Source organism: Siniperca chuatsi, linkage group LG1, assembly GCF_020085105.1.
Source record: "Siniperca chuatsi isolate FFG_IHB_CAS linkage group LG1, ASM2008510v1, whole genome shotgun sequence".
Taxonomy (NCBI): domain Eukaryota; kingdom Metazoa; phylum Chordata; class Actinopteri; order Centrarchiformes; family Sinipercidae; genus Siniperca; species Siniperca chuatsi.
Window position 1 is genome coordinate 3,770,847 of NC_058042.1, and position 27,327 is coordinate 3,798,173.

General features: G+C 39.6%; 1 protein-coding gene across 4 annotated transcripts; it reads right to left on the reverse strand.

Annotated features, from left to right (window-relative positions):
* Positions 1–1,691: 1,691 nt before the first annotated feature.
* znf408 (zinc finger protein 408) lies at positions 1,692–26,921 on the reverse strand. Of its 4 annotated transcripts, none has more exons than XM_044205373.1 (9): positions 26,758–26,921; positions 24,459–24,744; positions 19,756–19,814; positions 18,367–18,578; positions 13,655–14,403; positions 12,009–12,218; positions 11,135–11,258; positions 7,847–8,080; positions 1,692–5,186 (listed from the first exon to the last, which is right to left on the reverse strand). In XM_044205373.1, exons 2-9 carry the CDS (start codon positions 24,738–24,740, stop codon positions 4,525–4,527), a joined length of 2,532 nt encoding a protein of 843 aa, XP_044061308.1. In that variant the 5' UTR covers positions 24,741–24,744; positions 26,758–26,921; the 3' UTR covers positions 1,692–4,524. The 4 variants fall into 4 exon arrangements, with proteins under 4 accessions (XP_044061308.1, XP_044061313.1, XP_044061322.1 ...); XM_044205378.1 differs by having other exon boundaries at positions 19,756–19,811; positions 24,456–24,744; XM_044205387.1 differs by lacking the exon at positions 26,758–26,921 and adding an exon at positions 25,712–25,774.
* Positions 26,922–27,327: the final 406 nt, after the last annotated feature.

A 27,327-nucleotide genomic window follows, 5' to 3' on the forward strand; every position in this document is an offset into this window, starting at 1 on the left:
AGTTAGTACAAAGACAACTTGCATGTGCACCCAGTGAATTTGTAAAATTATAAGTGTATGGGGTTCATTGTGGTTTGCATTGTTTTCATTATTATGAAAAGAAACAACCATGACTTATCTTAACATATTAAATACACACAGCAAGTTTCCATCATAAGTGGTCTGAAAATAAAAACTAAAATGTTTAAGTTGAATTGACTTGAAATTAATAAATCTTATTTAGCTTTAAGATAATGACAAAAGATTAGTGGATTCCACTAAATTCCTGTATGATGTTTTACAGTGTAAATGCTGCAGCATTAAGACTTCCCTTCATGAAAATCAGCCCCACACCAAAAGTATGTAGACAGGGGTGTCCACATACTTATGGCCATATAGTGTATATTTATCAGTAATACCCAATCTACAAAAAATGATCATCAGATCCTAATAAGGTTCCAAAACAAACAAAAAACTAGGCCTGACAGCAGGTGTACCAGGGTTCAAGCACCTGACGCAACTCTGAACCGAAGGAGGACGAGACGTCACTCAACAGGTGGTTTAATACACGTGTTTGTATGCGTGGGCAGGGCGAGACGCCCTCCTGCAGTGCACACAGTAAGGATGTGACCCGTCCTCGGACTACGAGCTCTTCTCTTCGACAGCCTTAAAACCTAAAAGGCAAAAATGAAAATGAATATATTAAGTTCTTTTTCCTGTTCACTGATTTGGTTTTCACTGTAGGAAGAAACTCCCGAACCAACCGCAGCATGATGCATGAGTAATATCTAGAAACTAGAATTACATGATATTATGTGCAGAGTGAAATGGGATTATGAAATAACATGAACAGAATTATACAAATCATGAGGGTATCGTGTCGAATAAAAAGAAAGGAAATTTTATGAAAGGGATATAAATTTTTGAGTGATGGCAGATGGATCAAAAAAATAATTAAACAGAAACATATATGAAAAACAGCATCTTCGTCCTCTGATAGTAACCAGAGTATAAATAACAGCCAATGTCAGCACTGTGCACCTCTGCAGGCGTCAAGCTAAAGTCAGAAATATTTGAAATGAAGAAACTGTGGTGATGCATTACAGTGGGAAGCCCGTAGCCACTGCAGCGCTAAATCACTCTGAAGTTTCACGGAGCTGCTGCTGCAGCAGCGGTTTAGGAAAACAGCCTGAATCCTGTTTGACAGCTCTGCAGCAACTACTTAAAAATGGAGCTCGGAAACTGCCTGAAAAAGCCCCCACACTCTCCATTTTCTTTTTTTTTCTTCCACTTAATAGCCTGGAGAGTGAGGAGAGGGGTGATCTGTGATTCATATCTCCGGCTCTGATGGAGAGAAATAGAGAAAGCGAGGCAGGGAGACAGGTTAACAGAGAAAGAGAGAGAGAGACATGCAGACAATATAGAAAGGAGATAAACAGGCAGCCAGAGTTAAACAGAAAGAGACGGACAAGCAGTGAAACCTGAGTACGGGCCAACGCAATTTCTCTAAGGCTATCAACTTAAAGAATGTGTGATATCTTACAAAAGAGGTTTTAAATCCCTTTTTTAAGTCCAAAAGCCAGTATGGGAAAAAATGTGTCTTGCCAAGGGAATAAAGCTAATTAAAACATTTGAGGAACACTGTCTTTGAATATCAACTAATACAGAAGCTCAGTAATAGAATGTCAACTACAAAGAGGAGGAAGCACAGGTCATCTTTATGTAGGAATTTATTTTTATTCACAAACTTTTTCAGGTCATAAGAAATGCTACAAAAGATCCAGACAGCTGTTTTACAGGGGAGGCTGTGCCTTGTGGGTCAGTAGACTACCTCCCAGCAACATTAACAGTGTTGGCAGTGAGTGGCAGAAGCTGAGGACAGCTGGGAGTGCTTTGGGACACTGAAGCTGTAAACAACATTAGATTTATAACAGAGTTTGGTCCACTGAGGCTGCTTCCTCACCCTGGTTGTCTAAGGCTCTAAAGCACCAACCATAAACTGCAATGCCTCGGGTTTGCGTCCGGCCGGAGACCGACAAACTACTTGGAAAAACCCCCCCCACAACAATTGGATTGCAGTTTTTTTGCCACATTTTTGAATGTGAATTTCTTACTCCTGTGGTATACTCGATCAGAGATTCATTACATGGCCAGAAGTATGTGGAGACCCAAACAATTACACCGACATGTGATTGAACATCTCATTATAAAAACTATCGGCATAAAAGCCAGGGCTTGCTCGAAACAAATTATTTTGTACAAATGCATCAGACCCCTTCTGAAGGCAAAAGTGTTTATAGCTGTCCCGAAAGGCCATACTCGGGGGGGGGGGAAGCCTGCAGTCAGACAGAGAGGGGCGAATGGGGATAACTGTGTACACTTTACTCTATGACATTAATGGTGTTGCACACGTTTGTAAATATGGGAAAAGTTTCTATTGTCTAAAATATCACTATTCTGTAGCAGTAGGATTTCAAGCTGTCTAGCCCAAACAGCCCAAAAGTATGCAGAGATGTCTGTCTATATACTTATGGCCATATAGTGTATTTCCAGCAGCTCCAATGGAGTACGATAGCAGTACATTTTTCAGTGATTTTCCACCAAAGTTTAACAATTACATGTCAAAAAAGAAATGCACAGAAACCATATTCTACTCTGACAGACCAGCAAAAGCTCAAAAGACATGTTTTTTTAAGTCAACCTGGGGTGGTATTTTTTCTGCCTTCATTAGAGAACAGAGAGACGATGGGAAATGAAGGATAAGACATGAGTGATTATATGCAACAAAGGTCCCTTGGCTGGACTTGAACCAGAGATGTTACAATTACACGATCAGCGCCCCCTGAAATCTGCCTAACCTTTCAATAAGCCAATTTTACAAAACAGAAATTGAATGAGCCATAGAGGGATGGGTATCATTACCATTTTATCAGTACAACTCTTATCAATACTGCTTGTTGGTTCCTTTTGATTGCTGTGAAAGAAAAAGAAAAGAAATCAGATCACAATTCACATAAATGTGAAGGGACTCCCTGCTGGTAGAGGGAGGAGGGGCAGGTTGGTCGCTGCCTGAAAGTCTACAAGAATTAGCCAAATTTTTAGATATGTGGTTAATTGGGTAACGCAGTTTTATACAGTCAGCTTTTGTTTTGTTTTTTAACAGTTCAGTATTAGCCGAATAAGCTCCGGTCCAGTGTGCAACATTTAGGAGGAGCTATTGGCAGAAATGGAATATAATATTTATAAGTATGTTTTCATTAGTGTTTAATCGCCTGAAAATAAGAATCGTTGTGTTTTCGTTACCTTAGAATAAGACGTTTATATCTACAGAGGCGTAGCGCAGAACGGACAAACCTATCACTGGATCTAGATTGGGCCTTTCGCCCAAATGGTTATTCAAATGGTTGCAAACTGCAATTTCACCGCTAGATGCCACTAAATCCTCCACACTGCTCCTTTAAAGCTGCACTAATTGACGTTTTCATATTAACAGTGGATCAAATTCTATGTTCAATGTAAAAGTAGTCGCTTGTAGGGACAAATCCACAAAGAATTATCACCCGACTATGGAGTCCCCCTCAGCTCTACGGAGCATTAGTTTTATGGCCCACAGCTTTACTGTTTTGTTTCACTCTTGAATGCAGAATAAAGTATTAATATGAGGTTCTGAATGACAGTCCATCTCTTTTTTTTTTTTGTCGGTTGTGCAGAAAAAATGTTTCTGCACACCTGTATACAGACAGCAATAGTTCAAAACAAAGACTCAGCTCCTGCACACTGTCAACATGTACGGCGAATATATTCAATAGCTGCGAGAGCTGTGAAAGTGTTGACAGTGTGCAGGAGCTGTGGATACTTGGTCAGTACCATAAAAACATTTTGATTCACAGCCCAACACAGAAGTAATCTAATTAAAGGCACACCTACAGTAGGTTTTATTTGGTTTAACTCCAGAGAATATCTAATGTGGCTAAATGCAGAAGACGTCATGTCATGTTGAGATATTTCCAGAACAACTTCAATGGACTCTGACAGCTTAAGTGTTTGTTTTATCTTAAGCATCAGCAGTTAATGTCAGCTTCGGGCGTCAGCCACTCAGAATCAAACAGTGCACTGATGTTCAACAACCACAACTAAAAAAAGACCGGTTTCTACAGAAGCAGCAAGTAGACCTGAATGCAACTAAACATGTTGGCATCTAAGCAGTAACGGGTAGGACTCTTTCGCTCTTCTCTACTTGTCGACTGGGAAACATCACAGTTGCTACTGTTATTACTCTCGCCTCCAGCAGCTAATTACATCTAATGAGTTCACATCTGTTCTGTAGAGGTTGTTCAAAGGCAATCTGGGGTGTGCAAATAATAATAAGCTGAAGAAAATGTAGACGAGGTAGGTGGAGGGAAGGTGGGTTCAACAAAAAAACACTTCATCATAAAGTTAACAGAGATGACACGATCTGATCTCTTTACTTTGGGACTCTGGGTTCAGTGAAACATCCGTCCTGTAGGAGCCACCACAGGCAGTTTGAGGAACCAGGACTTTGGGCTACACTGTGTTTATCTCAACTGTCTGCGCCACAGAGCAGAGTCCGCTGCCCTCGTCCTGTAAGATCAGCAGCTCTCCTACTGTCTGCTGCCCGTGGACCACAATGCACTGCTCTGCGCCCTCGGATATCACCACCTCCACCAGCTCCTGCTCCGTCCCAGCAGGCAGCGAAGTCTCCGAGGCGAGGAGCAGAGGGGCGGAGCTTGGAGTGGACAGGTCGTCTGCGTGGACGTAGACAACGGCATGTTGGATGTCACCTGAAGCCTCCCTATCTCCACCCCTCTCTGCTTTCGATGTCTCTTTCCTCCCTTCCTGCCTCGCCTCCTTTTCCTCCCCTTTTCCTCGTCCCCTTTTCCGCTTCACTTGAACCTCCTCCTTCTCTCCTTCCCCTTGAGGGAGCGAGTTCTTCTTGGGCCTGCCTCTGATTGGCTTTCGGTGACTGGAGCCTAAAGCCGCTGCCTCTTGCACAGCCTCCTCCTCTCTGTGTCCTCCCTCCGACTCCGTCACCTCCTGCTGAGCTCCTCCCTCAGTCCTGTGCTGAGCTTGGTGCCTCAGCAGACTTTGCCTCACAGTGTATGAAGCGCCGCAGTGGCAGCTGTACGGCTTCTCCATCAGGTGAGAGGACTTTATGTGTCTCCTCAGCTTGGTGGCCAAGGTGTAGCCTGAAGGAAAAAAATCACCATCAAATCTGAACTGCAAAAAAACAGCCGTCGATAAAACAGTATTCTGTATTTTCTGCCATCAATTAAGTTAAAGAAGACTATAAAAGACCTCTTTGCTTCATCATCAGTTTTCTTAACCTCATGTTTGCTATTTGATTTTCACTTTATTACAGTGCCAACATTTATGAACCAAAACAGCTGGTTATCATGTTGTTAGAACTTATAGGTTGTAAGGATTTTTAAACCATCTCTCATTTGTTTTTCTTTATTTTTATGTAAAGGATAAGGCTGGTGTTGTTCTACATTTTTCTTATTGTCAGCAAATCCCATGAAAACACCAAAACCAACAATGTGTTAGTCTGTCTCTTAATACTTAATACTCAGACTTCCCAACCCCGTCTGTGGCTCTCAGCTCCGAGCCCATTGGTTCCTCCTGAAGACGTAAATCTTTAAAAACACCTCACAAATATATAGTTTCATTTAAAAAAAAAAAAAGTCTCAGTAATTTCCTCAAACAACCGCTCACTGTAGTTTTTATCAGACAAACAGGAGGAAATATTGGGGGACTACTTTCAGCGGCGGATGAATCCACATGTGGTGCTGTAGTGAGTGTTTGGGGCAGCAGGACGGTGTGTGTGGGGCTGAGTCAGAATAAACTACAGTGTGTGTGTTCATGGTGACGAAGGAACATGTCACCCAGTGCAACAGAGCGGCTCGCTGATGTGTTTTAAATAGTTTCTGGACAACAATGGAGCTCTATGACTCAGAGGAAGAAGATCCATCAGGCTGTGATATACACACAACACTTGTTAGTAGGATATGTTCACTGCTGGTTTTGGTCTTTTCATGGGATTTGTTGAAAATAAGAAAAACATAGAACATCACCAGACTTGTCCTTTAAGTAAAATTGTATGTAAAGCACTTTCAAACAGCCTCAGTGCACGAACTGTGCAATATAAAGAAACTTGCCTATAACTGTGAGTGATTGTCCAAAAATACCAATTCACTCCTGTAAACACATTTCCCAAAAATAATGGAGAAAAAAAATGAAAAACAGGTCACCTGTGCCTGTTAGCCAGTCATGGGGGATAAAATGCCACTTATAACTGTCTAAAAAAAGTTCGAGTTCATCAATAATGCAACCACTGAACTCAGCACACAAAGTTCCTAACGCTTCATAAAAAGTATATGTGGACAACCTTGTAATCAGCAGTTTGTGCTTTCAATCATGTATGCAGGACAGAACATCTGCAGCCCACTGAGTGAGACAACAAGCTGGCCAGCGTGTGCTTCTCGCCTCTGACTGGCTTTTTCATTGACTCATTTTTTCATTTGTTTTGTTTCAGCTGCAGTTTGAGTCTTCACTCTGAAAAGCTCTTCTTATTCTTTGACAAAATAACACAATTAGAGTATTACAGAGTATTAGAGTATTATGTAAAATAAGGCGGTGTAGTCCCTCATTCGTCCAGGAGTGTTCTATCGTAGAAAAGGTTTCAGTCGCAGTCATCTGGACACTGTTTTCAGAATCAAGACGTTTCGGCTCCCATCCGGAAGTCATTCTCAATTGTGAAAATGGTCTGAGAACTCTGAAATTTAAGCTACTCTGTGTTGCTTAGGCCCCGCCCTCAGGGAGGAGTCTACCTGAGTTTCTTCCTGAGTATTATGTAAACAGCATAATCCTCTTATTTTAATGATAATTGTCAAACATGTTAACATTTTACACATGAAATAGCTAAATATGTTATTTTGAATGTCTGTTCAACAATATGAGGTTAACAAGTGTTGATTTTCTCTATTTTTAAAGATTTTCTCTATTTTTAATATGAAATGTGGTATGAGCTATCTTTGAGTGACGTTTTGAATAAATTGTTAATCTACAATGTGTGCCAGACGTTGATGTTAAAGGGAACTCTGCCGATTTTACACTTCAAAGTGTGTTTCCAGGTGTTGGGGAGTGCTACTGCATATATGTGTAAAAAAATTGTATAAATGTATGTGTGCTGACAGTGTCTCCCGAAGGAGCTGTGTGAAGTCTGATAAATGTAGTAACTTGCAGTCTTCAAGTGTCCTCAAGTGACATCACTTGAGGACACTTGAAGACTACAAGTTTGAAAATGAAACAAATCTGTTGGTGTGGAGTTAGAAAGAAGTGAGCTCACCAGACCTCTGCAGCCCGCTGCGCATCTCTGCTGCAGGCTACATTAGCTGCTACTAGAATAACACAACCGAATCTCCGACCGAACTGTCGGCGGTTGACTTGCACTGTGGGTAATGTAGGCGCCAGGTTTTGACAAGGAAGAAGAATGCGTGGAGTAAAAGACAATATCTCTGGTTCTGCTGCACAAACACAAGTGGCCAAAAAAAAAATCAGTGAATGCAGGTTTAAAACCACTATGTGTGGAATTTAAAACTTTCTGACTTTGTTTCGTCCTTGTCGTAGTATAAAAAAAGACGTTGCGTTAAGCTGCTTCAGTCCCAGTGATAAGGACTGCAGTGCAGAGGGAACTGGGCATCACAAATGGGGAGAAAATGGAGGAAAAATTCCACATAGAATTAGTTATCTAGGAGAGATTAGAGGACTTGTCCCCGGCCTGTTTCCTCCCTTGATTTTTTTTTCCACAATTGTATTTGACTTTAAAATTTTGATATTATGTTCTGACCTTTTCCACAGATAGGGCAGCGATGGGGCCTTTCTCCAGTGTGCAGTCTCTCATGGGACTTTAAGCTGTGCGGGTCCCTCAGCGATTTCCCACAGTAGCTACAGAGGAAACCTCCGCCGGTGTGGGAAAACATGTGCCGACGGAGTTCTGGTTTCTGGGAGAAACTCTGGTCACACTCGGAGCAAGGATACGGCTTGTCTCCGTTGTGAATTCTCAGATGGCACTCGAGGTTCCCTGAGAGAAGCACAGACAGACAGTTAGAGAGTTAGACTGGAAGACAGAGATAGAGACAGTCAGAGATTATACTTGTCGATGGGGGAGATTGTGGAAGTGAATATGAATTTGTCCAATAATGTGTGAAGATTACGTTCTCTCACAAAATTGATGTTGTCACTTTGACAAATGAAAACATAAATTGCAGGAATTGATCACAGCTGAAGACATCCTCCCAGTGTTACAAAAACAACTGTGTAATAGTCTCTTGTTGAAAATAATCAAGTCATCTCATCAATATGATCACAACACAATGATGTGTTCTGTCTTTCACAATTAAAGGAAGACTTTGACATTGGGAAAATATGTTTACTTCTTACTGAAGGTCAGATGAGAAGATCAATATAAATTTCATTTTTGTGTGTTCGGTAAAGAGGCAGCTCTGGGATGTAATTAGCTTAGGGGGCAAGAGGAAACAGCTAGCATAGCGCTGTCAAAGGTGGCCTCTTGCATTTTAACAACTCCAAAGCTGTCTTATTCAGATGATGTTTGCTTCATGAGCAGTTAGCTTATGCATGGGAGCTACTTATGGCCCAAAACAGCTAGTCCTGGTGTCCGGCATCTCCGAAGGATTAGCTGACAAGATACAACGTGTAAACAAAGAGATCTTTTGAGATGTTTGAAGGTGTGTTTTTCTCTTTTGGTGGAGGCTAGCTGTTTCTCCTGCTTTCAGTCTTTGTGCTGAGCAGCGTTGCCAACTATTTTCAATGGAAAATAGCTCAAGTCTGCTTGAAAAGGCGCTACCTTTGTCATTAGTTATTATTCATCTTATCTATATGCATTATCTAGTTCTAACAGAGAGAATTCACACACCGGAATAAACAAACTGTTGTAAACTCTGAAATTTTGTGAAAAGAAAAGAGCCGAGTTAATCAGTAAAGTTAAATCATGTGGAACAAAAACAAAGCATAAGGAGTTTCCCACACAAACAACGAGTATTAGTGATTGGTCGTATACATGCACATTCACAGCTCTCTGGCTGATGATTGGCTAGGCTCTTTAAAAAAAAAAGTTGCTAAAGGTTAGGCTCTTAAAAGCTGCCAAATCTAGTAAGAAAGTCGCTAAGTTGGCAACACTGGTGCTTAGCTAAGCTAAACATGTCCTTGATTCTCTCTGCACGCACAGAGAAGAAATTGATATCAATCATGTTACACCTGGTGTTTCTGAAACGTTGGCGTATTCCTTTAATGCCAGACCGTGTGACTTTTGCTGAACAGCTGCCACTGTAGCCTCAAGTAGCATTAACATCATAATGGCAGATTTATTTTCCTTTTATTTCCCAGGATTCTCTTGAGTCAGTTGCTTTGAAGACATCATCAATAGGCGACCAGACAGAGTGTGATGAGACCACAAGCAGGAAACAACAAACATGTCTCTTTGTGAGGTTTGTTTATTCCTTTACCTTTTTGAAATGTTTATCTGTGACATGATACATTGTCAGTAACTGTAGCCCGAGTAGAGAAGACTCATAAACTCAGCGAACAGACTCAGTAATGTCACTTCCAGGGGAATATCTAAAGTTTGCTAACATTAGCCACCATAAGCTACTGATCATACAATACCAAGTAAAGCTGTAACTGGTACAAACAATGAACTGAGCAATGAACTGAGCAAGGATGTGTTTTATTGCTGAGAAGGAAGACTGTGTTACTTTGTCCTTCAAAAGTTACAGACAGGAGACTGTTTGTAGCTTACGCAGGAGAGGAGCTTTAAACACAACAGATGACATTATAAGTGCAGAGGAAACTATATGTATGAATAACTCAAACCTAATGTGATGTTTTTGACAGTAAAGCAAAAACAAAACGAGAGTCAACTGTTTAGACAAGAGACACATGGCAATGTCGGGGCAAAGAAAACCTTTTGAGTTTGAGACAGTCGAGACAGTCACAGTCAGGTGGTGATATGAGAGGAAAACTCACGGCTGCACTGCAGGTCAGACACCAGGCTGAAGTTAGTTGGATAATCACCAGCTGTTCAATGTCAACATTTTGTCAGCACATTTTGTTGAATTCAATCACCCTTTTTCCCCTCTGAGATATATTGGGACCGAGAAGGTCGCACTCCCCCTAAGAGGAGGTAACATGGAGGTTTTACTTTCCAGGAGGGAACATTATTGGATTCACCGTCTGAGAACTTTGTCCCCTCATGGATTAAATATACAGTAGATTATGACTTGAAGTGCTTTCTGTAATGCACCTGTATTTATAGGATATTTAGAGAAAGTTGTTTATGATGTTCATCTAGAGCTGATGTTTAACTTTCTCTGTATATCTATTAGATTCAAAATGTTTTTAATTTTTAACATTTATTGTATACTTAACCAAAAGATTTAATGTAAAATTTAAATCTCTATATGTGGTATGACACATAGTGGTTCTTGTCCTTTTGTTTGAAGTAATTTGATTGGCTGTAGCTCCTAGCACTGTTTGTTTAAAGTTTTGATTCGCTGAAGGCCTCTTGATTGGTTTTTTCCCCCTAATGGCGGAACATGATTATCTAATCATATGTGTAGCTGGGATGTGGCCTATATAACATACCAATGCCTGTGTCTTACTATGATTGTTGATCTTGAAGAAGGCCAGAGGGAGAGGACACCTTTTTCCTACTTTCAATGTCTAACATTTAACAGCTTTGGGTTATCACCATTTTTGTTTTGCTCATCTGCTCATTTTTGCTGAATAAAGAATTTTATTTAACATTTCTCAACACGAAAAAGTGGTCGAGTGGTTTGTGGAGCAGGTGCATTCAGAATCTAACAATTTAATTAGATTTTTTTTTTTATATATATCAAGACCACATTTTGACATATGTTGAGCTTTGTTGTTTCATCATTTACTCATCAATATTACTTAGTCTACTGGTATCAGTCAGGAGGTGTGTGCAACCTGCTGGCCTTTAACAAGGTCTGCTGACAGAAAAACATCTGGCCACAGCAGCATTTTCAAACGGAGCACACCTGACTGTTAAACAGCTGTTGCAGCTCCAGGATCAGGCTCGGGCCTCTGGCATTACCTTTCTGACTGAAGCACTTCCCACAGTGCTGACAGATGTGAGGTTTTTCCCCCGTGTGGAGCTTCATGTGGTTCCTCAGAGAGCCGCTGTTAGCCAGCAGTTTGGGGCAGACTGTACACTGCACCTGAGAGAGAAAAGCAAAATCAAATGCAGCAAATGTCTTTTCCCTCTTTCTAAATACTTTGAGTTCAAACCGCTGTTCGGGGAGAAAAAAATTGGGCTGAACGGTGCAGAAAACACAACTTTTTTAAGTCTTAAAGTCTGAAATAGCTGAGGGGAAGGTGAAGCAGCAGCAGCAACAATTTAAAACTATTTCTCCTTGGCGATTTCCGATTTCAGGAGAAATACTGTACATGAGTGAAAAATTAATCAATTAAGCTGCCCACTCCTCCTTATTAAAACAGCAATAATTTGAAAATGTCACCGCAGACGAATGAACAAGCACTTAAAGGGGCCCTGTGGATTTTTCTCGTAATCAAACAAAAGCTATGTTTACATTCAGTGCAATGCAGTGTGTGTTTTCTTGAGCTCTAACAAATGTGTTGAGTATCATTCCTCACACAACATTTGCAAAGCAGATTTTTTAAGTATTTGAAATCCAGCATTGTTTACATCCATGTTTGCTAGCACGCACTCTTCTTCCTCCCTGCCTTTACTGGTGCATTGCTGCGTTCTTGGCGTGTTACCTCCACCTGTAGATCAGTGGAATAATGCGAACCATTGGTAGGACCGTGTATCACATGTGCGTCCACGCATGCGCGTGCACGAGATAAACAAAACGGGGATCCACTCACGAAACATCTCCCGAGAGCTACTAGAGGTCTAAAACTCTACAGGGAACCTTTATCCGTGCAGAGAAAAAATGCCTACCTACCTTAGGAGGCTGTGTGTAAATCATTCTGCTGCAGTGAAGGAGGCGGTGGATGCGTAGGGAGGGGCGGCGTGCGAACGCCTTGCCACAGTGCTCGCAGACGTAAGGTTTTTCTCCGGTGTGCAGGACCATGTGCTCCTTCAGATCCCGCTTCAGGCCGTAGGTCTTCTCGCAGTGAGGACAGGAGAACGGACGCTCTCCGCGGTGACTCATCTAGAAACAACACCATTATTACTTGAAATAAAATGTATCATTACTACTGCTATTGTTTCTATTCAATGGGAAGAGTAAATTGCTTCTCTGTATGATGACTAAGCTCGTGGCCATCAAGGGAGCAGTCAGTAAAGGAAAAACTCCCCGTGCCCACACATCCACTGTTTAAAAAAAGCCACTGGTGATGTATCTTGTTTTTCTGAGGCCATTTAGTTATCGAGGGTTTTTTTTTTTTTATCTCTGTGGATAACAGAGCAAAGAAGATAACAACTCTGACAGCAGAAAATGCTTCAACGGTAAACATCAGCTTTTGGCGTCAGTCACCAGAATCTAAGAGGAAAGGCTGCTTTGTGGAGTCGATATTTTGCACCATTGCTGAAAAATAAAGATTTTATTACTCATTTATGTGTTTATGTAAAAAAAGAAGAAGAAACAGTGGCCGATATACTGTCAAACTCTCAAATAGTGATATCAGTGTCAAATATCCACAATAAATCGGGTTCTAATTGTAAATGCACCTGTGTTTAAAAACTTAAATAATAATAAAAACTGTGTTTAAAAAGTTAATTTCACGATGAACAGAAGAGCATCTTTTGACTTCTTAAAGGGACAGTTCACCCCAAAATCAAAAATACATATTGTTGTGAGCAGTTTCATGTAGGAACTATCGGTAGAAATAAAATAGTTCCTACATGAAACTGCTCACAACAAACCTGCGGATTATCTTCAGTAACCGGGTCATGATTTCTGGAAAGAGACGTTGCTGTTGAGTTTTTTTTTGGCACTTTGAGGCCCACGAGCCTAGCGCCATATAGTCCCATTATATTCAAAAAAGGCAGACATCTCTACGGCCGATATCTCCAAAACTCGCCAACTCACAACAAAACAATCTAGATGGATAAACAGCGCTACAGGTAAGAGGAACAATATGTATTTTTGATTTTGGGGGGTGAACTGTCCCTTTAAAGAGTAACTTAACACCCCCTGAAAATCTTGTTGCTGACCTCCAGTGGTTTAACTTCTCACCTTGCTGCAGTGATGTCACAGGTGTACTCCATCACTGTTGGGTGTGGTGAAGCACACTTCTAACCACACCCAACCAGTGATGCTGGCTGTGGTCACACTTAAAACTTCTGCTTTTCAACCTCGTGTTAGGTTACTCTTGAATTAAATTTCTATTATAGTTCAGTATAGTTTATTAAACTACAGACTTTTTTCATAGGCTGAATTTGTATATGTTAGTCCTATTTTTCTTATCTCGATTTAAATATATTTGTGTTGCATTTGTGTCATTGTCTTTTTACATTTTTACAATTTAAGGGACCCTTTTGAACTCTTGACAGAAAAGTGGTAGGTAAAAAAGGAAAGAAAGAAAGACAGAAATAAATATTCTTTCTTTGAGATTATCTACTCAATCATTCAATCACACCGCCTACCTGATGGGCTCTGAAGCTTTCTGCAGAGGTGTAGTTTTTCCCACAGTCTTGGCAGCTGAAGGGTTTCTTGTCTGTGTGACTGAACTGGTGTTTCTTTAAGTGACCGATCTGGAAGAACTTTTTGCCACAGCTGGAACACCTGTAGCGCCTCTCTCTTATCTCCGGATGCCACGTAAGAGCCGCCCCGGATACATACGCTGCTGCAATAGCCCCAGGACCCGGGTGCGACTTCTTCATGGAAACCACCTTTTCTGTGACAGACTTGGCGCCCTCAGTAGAGCTCGGGCTCTGTCCCTCTGTCTGTTTGGGCGGGTCGGGGGGGGCAGGGGGTTGCTTCACCCGGCTGGTCAGACAGTGAACGCGTCGTGGTTTAGCAGCCAGGCGGGAGCTGCTGCGGACAGGAGGAGGTGCAGAGAAGTCTCGGGAGTCTGTCTGTCTGACTGCAGATTTACAGTGTACCTGACTGTCCACAGCAGCTGGGACACTGCCTGTACTGTCTGTGTGTCCATCTGCTGTTGTGATACTATTTTTGGATGTGTTAGCTGTTCTGTCTGTGTGGATTTTCTCGACTCTCCTTCTCCTCACGTGTGTGTTTGGGTGACTTCTCTTGATGCATCTGCGCCGGTTTCTGTGCTGTTGTTCCTCCTCTTCCTCCTGTGCTCTCGCCTGTTTGTCCTCTGTCTCCTCATGAATGATTGATATGTTGGTAACTACGGTCTCTGGGTCTTTTTTGTGTTCCTCCTTTTTATCTGTTCAACAAAAAAGATTACAGTGTGAAATGGTTAGTTGAAAAATGCAGAAAATGCATCTGCAACAATTTTGATAAATGATTAATTATTGAAATCACATTCTCTGGTTCCAGCCTCTCTAATGTGAGGATTTGCTACTTTTCTGTTTTACATCTTTGTAAACTGAATATTTTTGGGTTCTGGACTCTTGGTCGGACAAAACAAGTAATTGGAGGACACCGCCTTGGGCTCTGATCATTTGTGATGGGCATTTTTAAAAGTTTTTGGCATTTTAAAGATTAAACAATTAAATGGTCAATCAAACAATACTCGAAACATTAAATTATATTCAAAATAGTCATTAGTTGCAGTCTGTACAATGCTGTTGTTATAGTAGAGGAAGTATTCAGATCCTTATTCAAATAAAAGTAGCAAATAAAAGCAGCAATACCACAATGTAAAAAAACAACAACATTAAAAGTAAAAGTCCTGCATTCTAAATTTGACTTGAATGAATATTTGGACATTTTGGGATATAGGCTTCTTTGCTTTCCTGCCGAGTGTTAGATGAGCAGATCGACACCACTCTCATGTCTGTATGCTATGCTAACATGAAACTACAGACAATTAGCTTAGCATAGCATAATGACTGTAATCAGTATGAAACAGTTATGTATTATCACTTTGTTGCCATTCAACTAACTAGTATTTTTAAGTTTTAAGTTAAGGCTCTGTCCAAAGGAAACAAAATCCACCTACCAGCACCGCTAAAGCTCACTGATTAACACGTTACATCTTGTTTGTTTAGTCTGTATAAGAACAAAGTGTAAACTGGCTGCAAATATTGTACTTAAGTACATAAGGAAATGCATTTAGTTACCTTCCCTGACTGGCGGTAGCCTCATTTTTTCCATACAGACAAGAGAGCGGTATCAAACTGCTCATCCAACTCATCCACGAGAGCGAATAAGCTTATTTCCAAAAATGTCAAACTATTTCTAAGTAAAAGTATCAAAAGTAAAAACACTCATTACTCATAGAGTTTTAGCTATTATTGTAAACACTTTATATACTAACTGGCTAGTAATGTACTGTAAAACAGTATATTTCTATGCTCACGAAAGATTTTAAAATGTAAAAATGCAAAGTAACTAGTAATAACATCTGTTAAATGGTTAACCCTTGCTATGGCATTTCATTTCATTATACAACCTTGTGTTGTAATGATAAATAAATTACCTTGTACCTTTTAAATAAAAAGTACTACTTTAAAATGAATGAAGTATAAAGTAGCATAAAATGGAACAAATATTGTACTTAAGTACTTAAGGAAATGCATTTAGTTACCTTCCCTGACTGATTTATAAATACTTATATTTATCCATTATTATACTGTTTATTCATATATGTGTACAATATTTAGGACAAATAATAACATGTGGTTACGGTGTGTTCCCTGTGATTTCTACTTGTTTATATTCTATTTCATGGATTGGTTTTGTTTTATTCTATTATTATTATTATTTATTAATTTTAAAGCTTATTTTATCTACTTGTTATTGTATTTCTTGCCTATATTACAGCTTTCTTTTTTCCCTTTGAAACTAATGAATATTTGCTACCACAACAATGTAATTTCCCAGCAGGGATCAATTGTCTCTTATCTTATTATCTTCCATTTAGTATTCATAATTGTTTTGGAGATGCATTCATGATTTATAGGCTCAATCTTTTTAAATCAGCACTCTACAAGAGCAAGAGTTTAATAAGATATCCACAGTACAGCCACAGTCTGTTGCTGCTGGGTATTTTCTGCATGAAGGTCCTCCTTAATGTCCCGTCAATAACAGCACATAACTGTTCCACGAGCCATAAAAAATAAAGGATTAGCAGAACTGGAGAGCATATTATTCTTACATAACAAATATGCTTTAATGATTTTGTTTTCTTGCGTGGTGTTTTCATTTAACTGATGCACTTTGTGTTCGCCAGAAATGATTCTCCCGCTTTCATCCTCATTTTGAGAGGATTTCAGTTGACTAGAAAGGTTTTTCCTCACAAAGCTCTCAACTGAAACTAACTGCTTTTAGCATTGAGCTGATCAGTGAAGTCGATGCTCATCCATCTACTGAGACCTTTGTGTTGACATGCAGAACATTTCATTTAACTATAACTGACACTGTAATTATAACACTGGATGGTAAATGAGGTTTTCTGGGGTCAGTTGTTGTTGTTGAGTCCACTGAAATCCACTGGAGTTAAATGTCCCTCTAGCTCCTCCAGGTGGAGAGAATGAATGAATATGAAGCAGCACCAACCAGAGTCTGACATTAATCAGGGCCATATATCACTTTACTGTAATACTTAAATGAAGGGTTTATACATTGTCATTATTGACTTCATTAATGCAATAATAAAATCAGTAAATACTGACTGTGAGAAACGGTGGACAATGATGGATTTAATTAACATTGATTTAATTACTACAACACTGTCTCAATATAAATAATATTCATTAAAGTATTCAAACTAATGGGGTGAAACGATAAACTCATGTTCATCATTTTAAAGCTGTATTAATGAATATTTTTATATTAACAATGAATTAAATGTATAATTATGTATAATGTAAAAGGGGTCACTCGTAGTGACGAACCCACAGAGAATTATCACCAGACTCTGCAGTTTACCTTCCACTCTACTGAGCTTTTTAGCGTCTTTCAGCCCATTGTTTTGCTTTTGCACGTTTACTGTATGGTTCACTCTCATCAACCTTATTTCCAGCAGAAGCAGACAGATGTATCAGCAAAAGATAAACACACTGTGCCTGCCCAGCACCAAACAACAGACAGACACAGTTAGCTATTGGCTGGTGAACATAGTGGAGAATTTAGCAGTTACAGAGCCAGATATTCCCTCAGGAGTTGGTAGAGACCAAAACAGAGCTAAAAGAGAGAGAATATTGGACTTACATTCATCATGTGGCCAGAAACATGACTCGAAATGAATGATAATGTTGCTCTGTGTGTGCTGAACGTGTAAATGTCAACTTTACAGGGCCATAATATGTCAAATGTGTGTGATTTTAGCTTGTTGTGCAGTTCTGCCACTAGTGGCCAAAAACTGTCTAATGCTGCTTTAAGTCAATTTTCTTCAGGGTTTATCAAGATCAAAATCCTATAATTAATACCAAGTATTTAAGATTGCAAGCTTTGAGAGATGTTAGTAATATTTAATTTTTCAGTATTCATTGTGACATGAGAAAACTCTGAACCATTACATCCTGAGTAGAATTTTATCATTTAATTATAAGGGTGATAATAGTTAGATGAGATAAAGTTAAACGATAACACTGAATTATTGGACAGCCTTAGTTGTGAGCCCACATTAAAATTAAGGAACCCAATGATCGGTGACTCTCCATCCGTTGTAACTCGATGTAGCTAGTTACAATATCGAGTGAAGAAGACCTTATTAATGTCGATTCGCATTTGAAAATAAACTATCAAGCCTGCAGTCACGTCCTGAATACCAGCTAAATAGACAAGCAAGTTACTTTAATGGATGATATACAACAACCAATGAAAATGTGGGCTCTCATTTCATTTTAAGAAGAGTCCAAAATCAATTTAGTGTTTTTTTTAGAGCAACTTAAAGAGATTTTTGAAAATGAATTATATATTGGATTAGTTTTTTCTTTTAATAAAACTGTATGAGGCACCCTGGTAGCTCACCTGATAGAGCGCACGCATCATGTTCTTGCTGCATGTCACCCCCCCCCCCCTTTCCTGTCTCTCTTCAGCTGTCCTTGTCTTATAAATGCAAAAAAGCCTGAAAAAATAATCTTTAAAAAAACAAACAAACCCAAAGCTGGCAAAATGAACCCAATCCCACCATAATTAATGAATTATTTAATTCTGCCTTAGGCTTTAGTGTGACTACAAACTTAACCAACTGATCTATCTGCCTGTCTGCAGCCATTACCTGTATGTCCAGCGGAGTTGTCCTGTGCGTCAGGTTTGTCTGTTGTCGGACTTTTTCCCACAGCGTCTCCATACAACAGCAGCTCTGCTCCTGGCTGGATGTCCCGACACACACGTAGACACACATCCACACACCGGCCCACACACACACCTCCACAGGCACACTGCACTGCCACATTCTGCTGGACTCGGCTTCGCACCTGGCAGGCAAATCTGGCGGAAATAAACACAAATGGATGCAAACAGACAGATGTTATACTGAATCTAAATGTGTTGCACTGCACTACATGCTTATTTGCATCTAATCTCTTGCATTGAATGGGCTCTGACATGAAGGGAAAACAGTTTCATGAGGATGATGCCAAGTGTCATCCCTGTGGGTGTCTATGCTAATATATGTATGAAACACAGTCGGAGATTAAAGAGACGTAGAACATAAAAGACCTACAAAGTTCATATAATGCAGTTAAATGTGATGTGGAAGTATGGGCTATATGATAATTAGGATAAATAACTGTTTGTTTGGGGAGCTGCCATAAAAGCAACTACTGTCCTCTGTGGCTCATCACAGGAGACTTGGTGGCAGTTTCACTCTCTGAGAGAGAGGCCAGTTTTTAAACAGGACACAGTACAGTACACAGCCTGGAGCAGGAGAAAGTGTTGGCACTACATATTATACACAGCCAGCAGTAGAAGAAAGTGCAGACGACACACAAACCATAGTGTTGACACAACATAACACTGCTCAATATGGTAAAACCCTCAAATATGGAGGAAGAGAAGGAAGAACTGTTAAGGGGAAGGGATGCTCTTCAGTAAGGTATGAGGTCAGTTTCAAATGGTGAGACAAGCATTTCTAAGATTAATTAATTAATTCATTTAAGCATCCTTAAATCTTTACAGTTTCAAGACCAAGATAGATAAAGATTGTTTTCTGTATGCTGGTGCCATAATTATAATGAACTGTCAAACTACCTTCAAGGTGAAGGTTAAATACTGCATGCCAGATATAATGTGGATATCTGGATGCATTGTTTTATGTTTTATCATGTAATCCATTGATGTTTGCACCTTGAATAATGTCATACAACTTCTGTCTTTTATGATGTTATTTTTTTAGGTGTCTAGGATAGTCCACCACTTTGGTCCAGACTGAAATATCTCAGCAACTATTAAACTGATTGCCATGAAATGTCATGAAACTGTGGCTAATTACAGCCTCACAGAGCCGCTAGCATGGCTGTAGACTCTTACGCTTGTTAGTTCTTAGTTTCCATTTATCTTTGGTTAGACAAAGATGGCCTGTCTCCATCCTGATAAATGTTGGTGGACTGTAAAAAAAAAAAAAAATGAAGGAACTAAGTCCGGGACTTGACAAAAGTCAACTTACTTGATCCAGACAGCGCTTTGTAGTAAAGCTTCTTTATTTGCTGCTATCTCCAACAGCGCCTACAAAACACAACATAGGAGTTTACATTACAAAATGTATTTTAATGCTTTAAGTTCCACTGAAGACCTGTTCACAAAGCTGCTGAGAGCAACTTCTAGTAAGGAGCTGAGAGAACTCCTAAGCTAAGAGAAGGGGCGGGGTTGACCTGGTCGCTATGGATGACGTCATGTTTCATCAACCTACTTGCTATGTCTACAGTGATTGTTTGACAGGTGACTGATCAGTGAATGAGAAATAAAATATTTATCAACACACAGGATGAGGGAAGCATGAGGAACAAAGTAAAATATGAACTTTTCGTTATGAAAATGAGCCATTGAACTCATTTTCCCACAATCCTCCAGAGACACCTGTGAACTCACCAAGGCTCCAGCTACCATTGGTCAGTCTGACCTGTGGCCTGTGATGTCATCAGGTCAAAAGGATCAGCGGCTATTGTTCTTTCTCTTTTCTCCTCTCTCTGCGCTGAACCTCGCCGTGGTCTGCTTGACACAGATCCACTGATGAAAGAACAAAGTATTATGACGCAACACGAGGGCCTGCCTTTGTCTTACGATTTCTGGTTAGCTCACAGCTAACCGAGAGTAAGCAAGCTCTCTCTCCAGGAATTCTTCACTGCAACAGACAGCTGTGGCTGTCTCCCTCTCAGTGTGTGGCCTGCTAGCCAGAAGACACACAGCAGAACTGAACTCTCCCTCTGATCTAAATACAGCGCTGCAAGAGCCTGCGTAAGATTTCTGCAACAAAGCTTAGTTAGCGCCCACGGCTACTACACAAAGTCTGCCAGCTAACTTTACGAAGCAACTAGGGAAGTTAGTGCCGAGCTAACTGTAAGGAGAACACGCCCTTTGGATCGGGTTGTGCGGTGACAGATAGGTTGAAATTGTATGTAGTGTGTGGATTGTGTTTCATAGACTATCTGGCGACTTGGGTGATGTCAGAAAGACATCCAAAACTTGGATCTGTGTATGACGATTATTCAGAAATTTGAGGGCCATGCAAATTACGGGAGTTTCACGGGAGAAACAACAAAACGGGAGGGTGCCGGGAGATGGCCTTGAAATACGGGAGAACCTGGGAAAAACGAGAGTGTTGGCAGGTATGCACAAGAGTGAATAATTTGCCAACGTCTTCTATGTTGAACTCCAAATCCTTCAACTACTACTACTAGCTATTAATGGTAATTTTGGTTATTGTTATTAATTTAATTATTAATCAGTTCCAAACTGATAGTTTAGTATATTATATGAGAGTCAATCAGTTGATTGGCTATAATTTCTCTTGTTTAAAGGGATTGGTGCCCCCGAGGACATTATTCATTAAAGCTATTATTTATGATTATCTTTGATAATTCTGAAAGCCATAATTAACTGATTGCACCTACACAATTTGCTGCCCCTTTAACCATTGTAAATCCCAACAACTGTTTGGATTTGTTGGTGAGCTGATTGGATCCTGATTAACTAGCTGCCATCCAAATATGGTTTTAAAACTTCATCATTGTTTTTTTTACAAAACACTGACACGATGAGACACATTACCTGCAGCACATTACAGACTGTGAGTAGGTCTTACTGACTTACTGAGTCTGGACCACTTCTAACTTTTCTCAGACTTAGGGTCTGCTTTTAGCACTAAAAGGCTTTGTGAATTACTTAAGAACTACTTTTTGCCTTGGGATGTTTTGTGAATATGGCCCCAGATGTTCAATATCTATCTACTAAAAGTATTTTCCACATTGAGAATGTCTACCTGAAAACAATATGCACTTTTATATTAATGTTCATAATAATGATGATTACTGTCCATGTCCCACTTAGTACAAAAATGAACTGATAGGTAGGTTGAGCTTTGAATGTGTACTGATTGCAGTGCACTTGCAAATTATCATTAGTACATCATTTTATCTGTGAAGCTGCTCTGACTCTTTCCCCTCATGTTTTCTTCTGTAGAAAGCTTGGTGGAAATTACAAGGACTGATTCATTATCTTCCCACAGGGTCAGCTCTTAATTAAGCAGAGAGGCTTGCATTTACTCCACTCCTTCTGTCTGCAACCAAATAGAAGAAGTTGCTGCTGGTAAATGTAAAGTGATGAAGAACCTCAAGGCTGAACATTGAGATGTCTTTGCATCAGTCAGCCAGGGTGGATTCATGTCTGGTATATTGATACTTAACTACTGCCTTTTGAATAGGAAACTGAATCATTATTGCAAGGCTTCTTTCTTGTCAAGGCTTCTGTTGAGACATTTTGAATCTAAATGGGACAAACACCAGCACGAAACTAGATAAATGGTAATAAAACAGATTTTACAGTTGGAATTTGTATGTTTATTTTCATAAGGACAACATCTTTGTTGCACAGCGCTCACTGCTGTGTGTTTTTGTACTGCAGTACTGATTATGGATAACTTGATGCTTGTTCAGGTTCAGCCATGATTCAGGCCCAAACATATGATAATTAGTAGGTTCCCGTCCAGGCTAAATTTGACTACCGGTACATCGTTCATTCTCAGATTCCTGAAAGGTGCACAATTACAGGTAATTATGCAGTTAAGTTAAGCATGCAGAGAAAAACTCAATTATCATATGCAATCATGATGACAGCACCTAAGATAGCACTAAAACATGAGCTTAATGGGCCACAGAGTGTAAGCTCCATCATGGAGAAACACAGCAGTGTTTGAGTTATGAGTTTACAGGCAAAAACACAAGTGTTCAGACATAAATACAGTAAGTGAATAATTAAATTGAGTTTTAAAATGAACACTGCAGCAATATATGTAAGAATGGGCAACAAAGACTATAATTTCTTGGGAGTTTAAATGGTTTAATGTTGTCAGGAGGTTGATGGTGTTTTTAGTGATGCTAGCTGAATGGCTCTATGGATGGCAATGTCAGTGGATCGGTCCACCACTTTGGTCCAGACTGAAATATCTCTCCCAACTATTGAGGGGATTGCCAGAAATTTTGTACAGACATTCATGGTCCCCAGATGATGAATCCTACTAAATTTAGGCTGAAATTTGTGGTTTTGAGTGAAATGTCTTGATAATTATTGGATGGATTGCCATGAAATTTGGTTCAGACATTCATGTCCTCCTAAGGATGAATTGTAATAACTTTGGTGATCCTCTGACTTTTCATCTAACACCATCATCAGGTCAAAGTTTCTATTTGTCCAATACTTTGGTTTATGACTAAATACTTGCAAAACTAATGATTTTACTATCAGCTTCAGTACTCAGGACTTTGTGTTTAGTACTAACTATTAGCATAGTTTAGCATGCTAACACGCTAAACTAAAATGGTAAACGTGGTTTACATTATACCTTCTTAACATTAGCATGTTAGCATTGTCATTGTGAGTATGTTAGCATTTAGCACAAAGCGCCAGTGTGGCTAAGTACAGTCTCACAGAGCTGCTAGCATGGCTGTTAGTTCTTGAGTAATTTCTTTGTGAGCATGTTGCCACGCTACTGGTACAGACTCTTAGGGCACAAACATGGCCCGTGCAAGTACGCAAACGCAAATGGCAACAACTGGCCCAACATGCACAAACGCGCAACACACCGGTGAACATACTCAACGTGCGCTCTCTTGGAGGTAAAAAATGTCCGTCCTCAAGGGGGTGATATAAAGCTAATCAGAGCATTTCCATGGTCACAGCATCTACGTTTTCAATTGCATTCTTGTCTGAATGAAGAGGTGACGAAGTGTCATAAATATGCAGATGCCTACAGTTTTCCTTAATACATCCATGATAAGGACATGTTCAGCTAGAGCTTCATCGAACTGGTTAGCGTGGTTGTTTTGAGCTATGCGTTGCGTTAAGATTTTAAGGCGACACACTCCAGAATGCATCGACGCGACCTTGCGTAGCTTGAAGTATCTGCGTTTGCGTACTTGGTGGACCATATTTGTGCCCTTAGTCTTGTTTACAGATCCATCTTAGAATCAGTCCTGACTTTCTCAGTGATTTGTTGGTTTGGGAATTTAAATGTGTGAAACAGGAATAAACTGGGCAACATTGTCAAGATGGCAAGTACAATCATTAGTGTTTCATAATATTTAGCCGGTAAATCACACAGAAAGCTAAATCCATTTTAGCCAATCTGGACCATCATCTCTTTAAGAAATTTGACATCACACCATCTGGCCCAAAAATTAGGTGCAACAGGTTAGAAATTTAATTTATCCCATGTGCAATATACCATAAGCTACTTCTTGGTTCCCCGCATAGCTTAGCACTTTATCTTATCCCTGTTCTTATTGGTGCAGTTTTTCCTTTGTCTTATCACATGCACTTTCTATTGTATTGTATATACAGTTACAGCACTGTCTTCAATTGTCTTATTGTGTCTTTACTGTGTTTATGTTTTAGATTTTTTATGTGTTTTATGCTGCCTTGCTGCAAAAAGAAATTCATCTTGCGGGACAAAAAAGATCTGAACTGAACTGAATAGATAAGCTTTCAAAACTAAGAAGATAGGTACAAAACTATATTCAAACACACTTTTTTGAATAGTTCAATATACCATATTAAGTAGAATCAAATCAAATAATTTAATTTCAAGTTTATTTCTAAATGAAAGAAATGTTCAAATTTACAATCAAAATGAACAAAGATTACTAATCAATTTACCTTTTCTGCCTCTGTGCTGTTGGTCTGACCTGTTTTGGACTCAGAGTTCATCGTGAATTCACCATCTCGGCTGTGAGTCATCAGGTCAGTGTGATACTTCGAGGCCCACTCTGTGTCTCCCTCCCTCCCCAACAGGGATCCAGCCTCCAGCGAGCGGCCGACCCACCACAGCCCCAGCCTGCCCTCGCAGAGCCGGGAAGGCCCCACGGCGAAGCCGCGGGGAAGCACCGTGGAAAGAAATGAGACGAGAGCAGACGGGACGGGAGGAGCTAGACTGGCCATCAACCTGGACAGAAAAATAAAAAGCGAGTAAACAAGATGTAGTTACTTTCAACCACTATGCTGCACATAAAGTATTTGCCACAAACTACCAGAAGGTGTGAGACTCACCTAAACACTTTTTATTTTATATCATGTCATTGCCTTTAAATAAACTTTGACCTGTTTTTATATCTGCAATGTCAAATCTATGCTCTATTCTATTTCATTTGCTAGACATTGTTTTTCTTTTTAGTCTGCCATTTTATTCTGTTAGGTATTCTGTTGTTACAGTCTCAATTGCTTATGTAGAGCCCTTAAATTACCAAGTGTATAAAAGGTACATTACTTATAAAAAGTTCTCAAGTGCAGTTAATGTACAAAATGTAAGAGAAAAAAGAACAGTGTTGGCAGTACAAAAGCAATAAAACAGTAATATTTCACTGTTTTCTTCACTATCAAGTTGACACTAAAGCTAAGCCCCTGAGCTTCTTTTTTTTTCAGTCAAGACAGGTAACATGAAGGGTATACAGTTATCTAAACAGCAGGAATAGGCCTTTTCACAAGACATTTTGACTTGTCATAGCAGGAAAAGCACAGTTGTAATTAGTAACGTTAATGATGATTGCATTCCATTTAGGTTTACCAGCGCCAGGGCTCTGGTATTGTGCATGGTGGCTGACATAGTTGGCTTACTGAGACACTTCAGTGGAATTGTTAATGCTATTAATTACACCGGCGCTTTTCCTACTATTACAAGTCAACATTTCTGCTGCGATAAAGACCTATAGACCCTACAGAGTACAGATACTGACCAGGTGTTTTCTATTGTTCTGTAATGAGTCAGTGTAATTATAGTTAAAGGCAAAACACATCAGCACATCATTCCTTCCCCACACAGCTAAAAGGTGCAAAAAGTAGAGGTAGTAATAATGATCTGCAATTAAAGGGACAGTTCACCCCAAAATCAAAAATATATATTTTCCCCCTCTTACCTGTAGTGCTATTTATCCATCTAGATTGTTTTGGTGTGAGTTGCCGAGTTTTGGAGATATCGGCCGTAGAGATGTCTTTTGAATATAATGGGACTATATGGTGCTCGGCTTGTGATGCTCAAAGTGCCAAAAAAAAATACATCCTTGAGTAACCGGGTCATGATTTCTGGAAGGAGACGTCGCTGTTGAGTTTTTCAAATGCATTACAGCACTACAGGTAAGAGATTTTAGGGTGAACTGTCCCATTAAGCGTAAGTATAGAACACTTCAATTATCATGTGCATTCATTATAAATGTATGTATGAAAGAGCCTGCTATATCAACGAGAAACACTCTCAGAACTGAGTTAATTTCACTATGAAAAATGTTCAAATTAGACAATAAAAACCGTGTATAATAATGGTAATAGCTTTGGAGAGCTGCAGAGGGGTTAGTAGTTAGGGTGCATGCATATTGAATACATTAAATGCAATATTAGGATGCACACTGCTGGCCTCCTCGATGTTAAATCTAATTGTTGATATTGTTTATTTAATTTTACTTGTAACTTGTTTTACTTTTAACTTGTAATGCGGTTTAATTTAGCTAGGTTGTATTACAACAACGTATCTAGGGTTAGCACTCTTTCCACCTGTTACTGTATTAAATTATATTAATATATCATCTTTAAGAAGCTGTCTCCTGTCCGTGTGACTTCTAGTTAACGCAGGGCAAATACATTTCTGGCCAACAACAATCAAGACAGCCGCTCTACTATGTTAGCTGTAAGCTGTTTGGATAGACTTAAATTGCAGGACATCCCCATTTATTGAACTGTGGATGTTGTACCTCTTGATTATTAATCACAAAATGATGCTAAGTGTTAGCTAAATGCACTTTCTTTTTTATAATGCGCCAAAGCTAACGTAACGGTAACCATGTTTCTTCCAGCAACCAACTTTTACGTTAGCAATGGTTAGCTAGCTAAGTGGCTTTGGTTAGCAAACATCGTGACTCACAAACGATTTTATCAATCGTTTTAATAATCATAGTAACTGTGTACATACTTTGGATGTGCTCGTGTTATGGGCTGATTATTTAAGTTTCAATTATTCCGATGTAAACTCTGGGAAAGCCATCGTTATCCAGCAAGTAAAAGCACCAACGGAAGTCCCCGTAATTTATGGTCCAACCGGAAAAGGAGCTGTGGTGTATCTGGTTCCGCAAACAGTCAGATGAGGGCAGAGCAGTTTGTGGAATGCCACAAATATAATTTCAAAGTTCAAATGAAATATAAAATAACAATAATGCGGGTACTTTTCAATATATACTCAGTATATACCCATGTATCAATAAATAAACATTCATGTCCAGGCACTATCATGATTATAACGTTACACACTGTGTAATAAAAAAAAAAAAAAAACGCATTATTTATTTATTTTTTTTAATTTCATTTCAGAGCAATCTCGTTTTTAGTGACTATCAAAGCTTATTTTCACTGTCAGCCCTAATTCTGGGGAGTTCTAAGGAGATATAACCCCTGTGTTTACTCTAGCAAAATATGAAACACAGTTTAGCATAGCCCAAATTCAAGAAAAAAATCAGGAACCAAACGTTTGGCTGACCACCAAAAC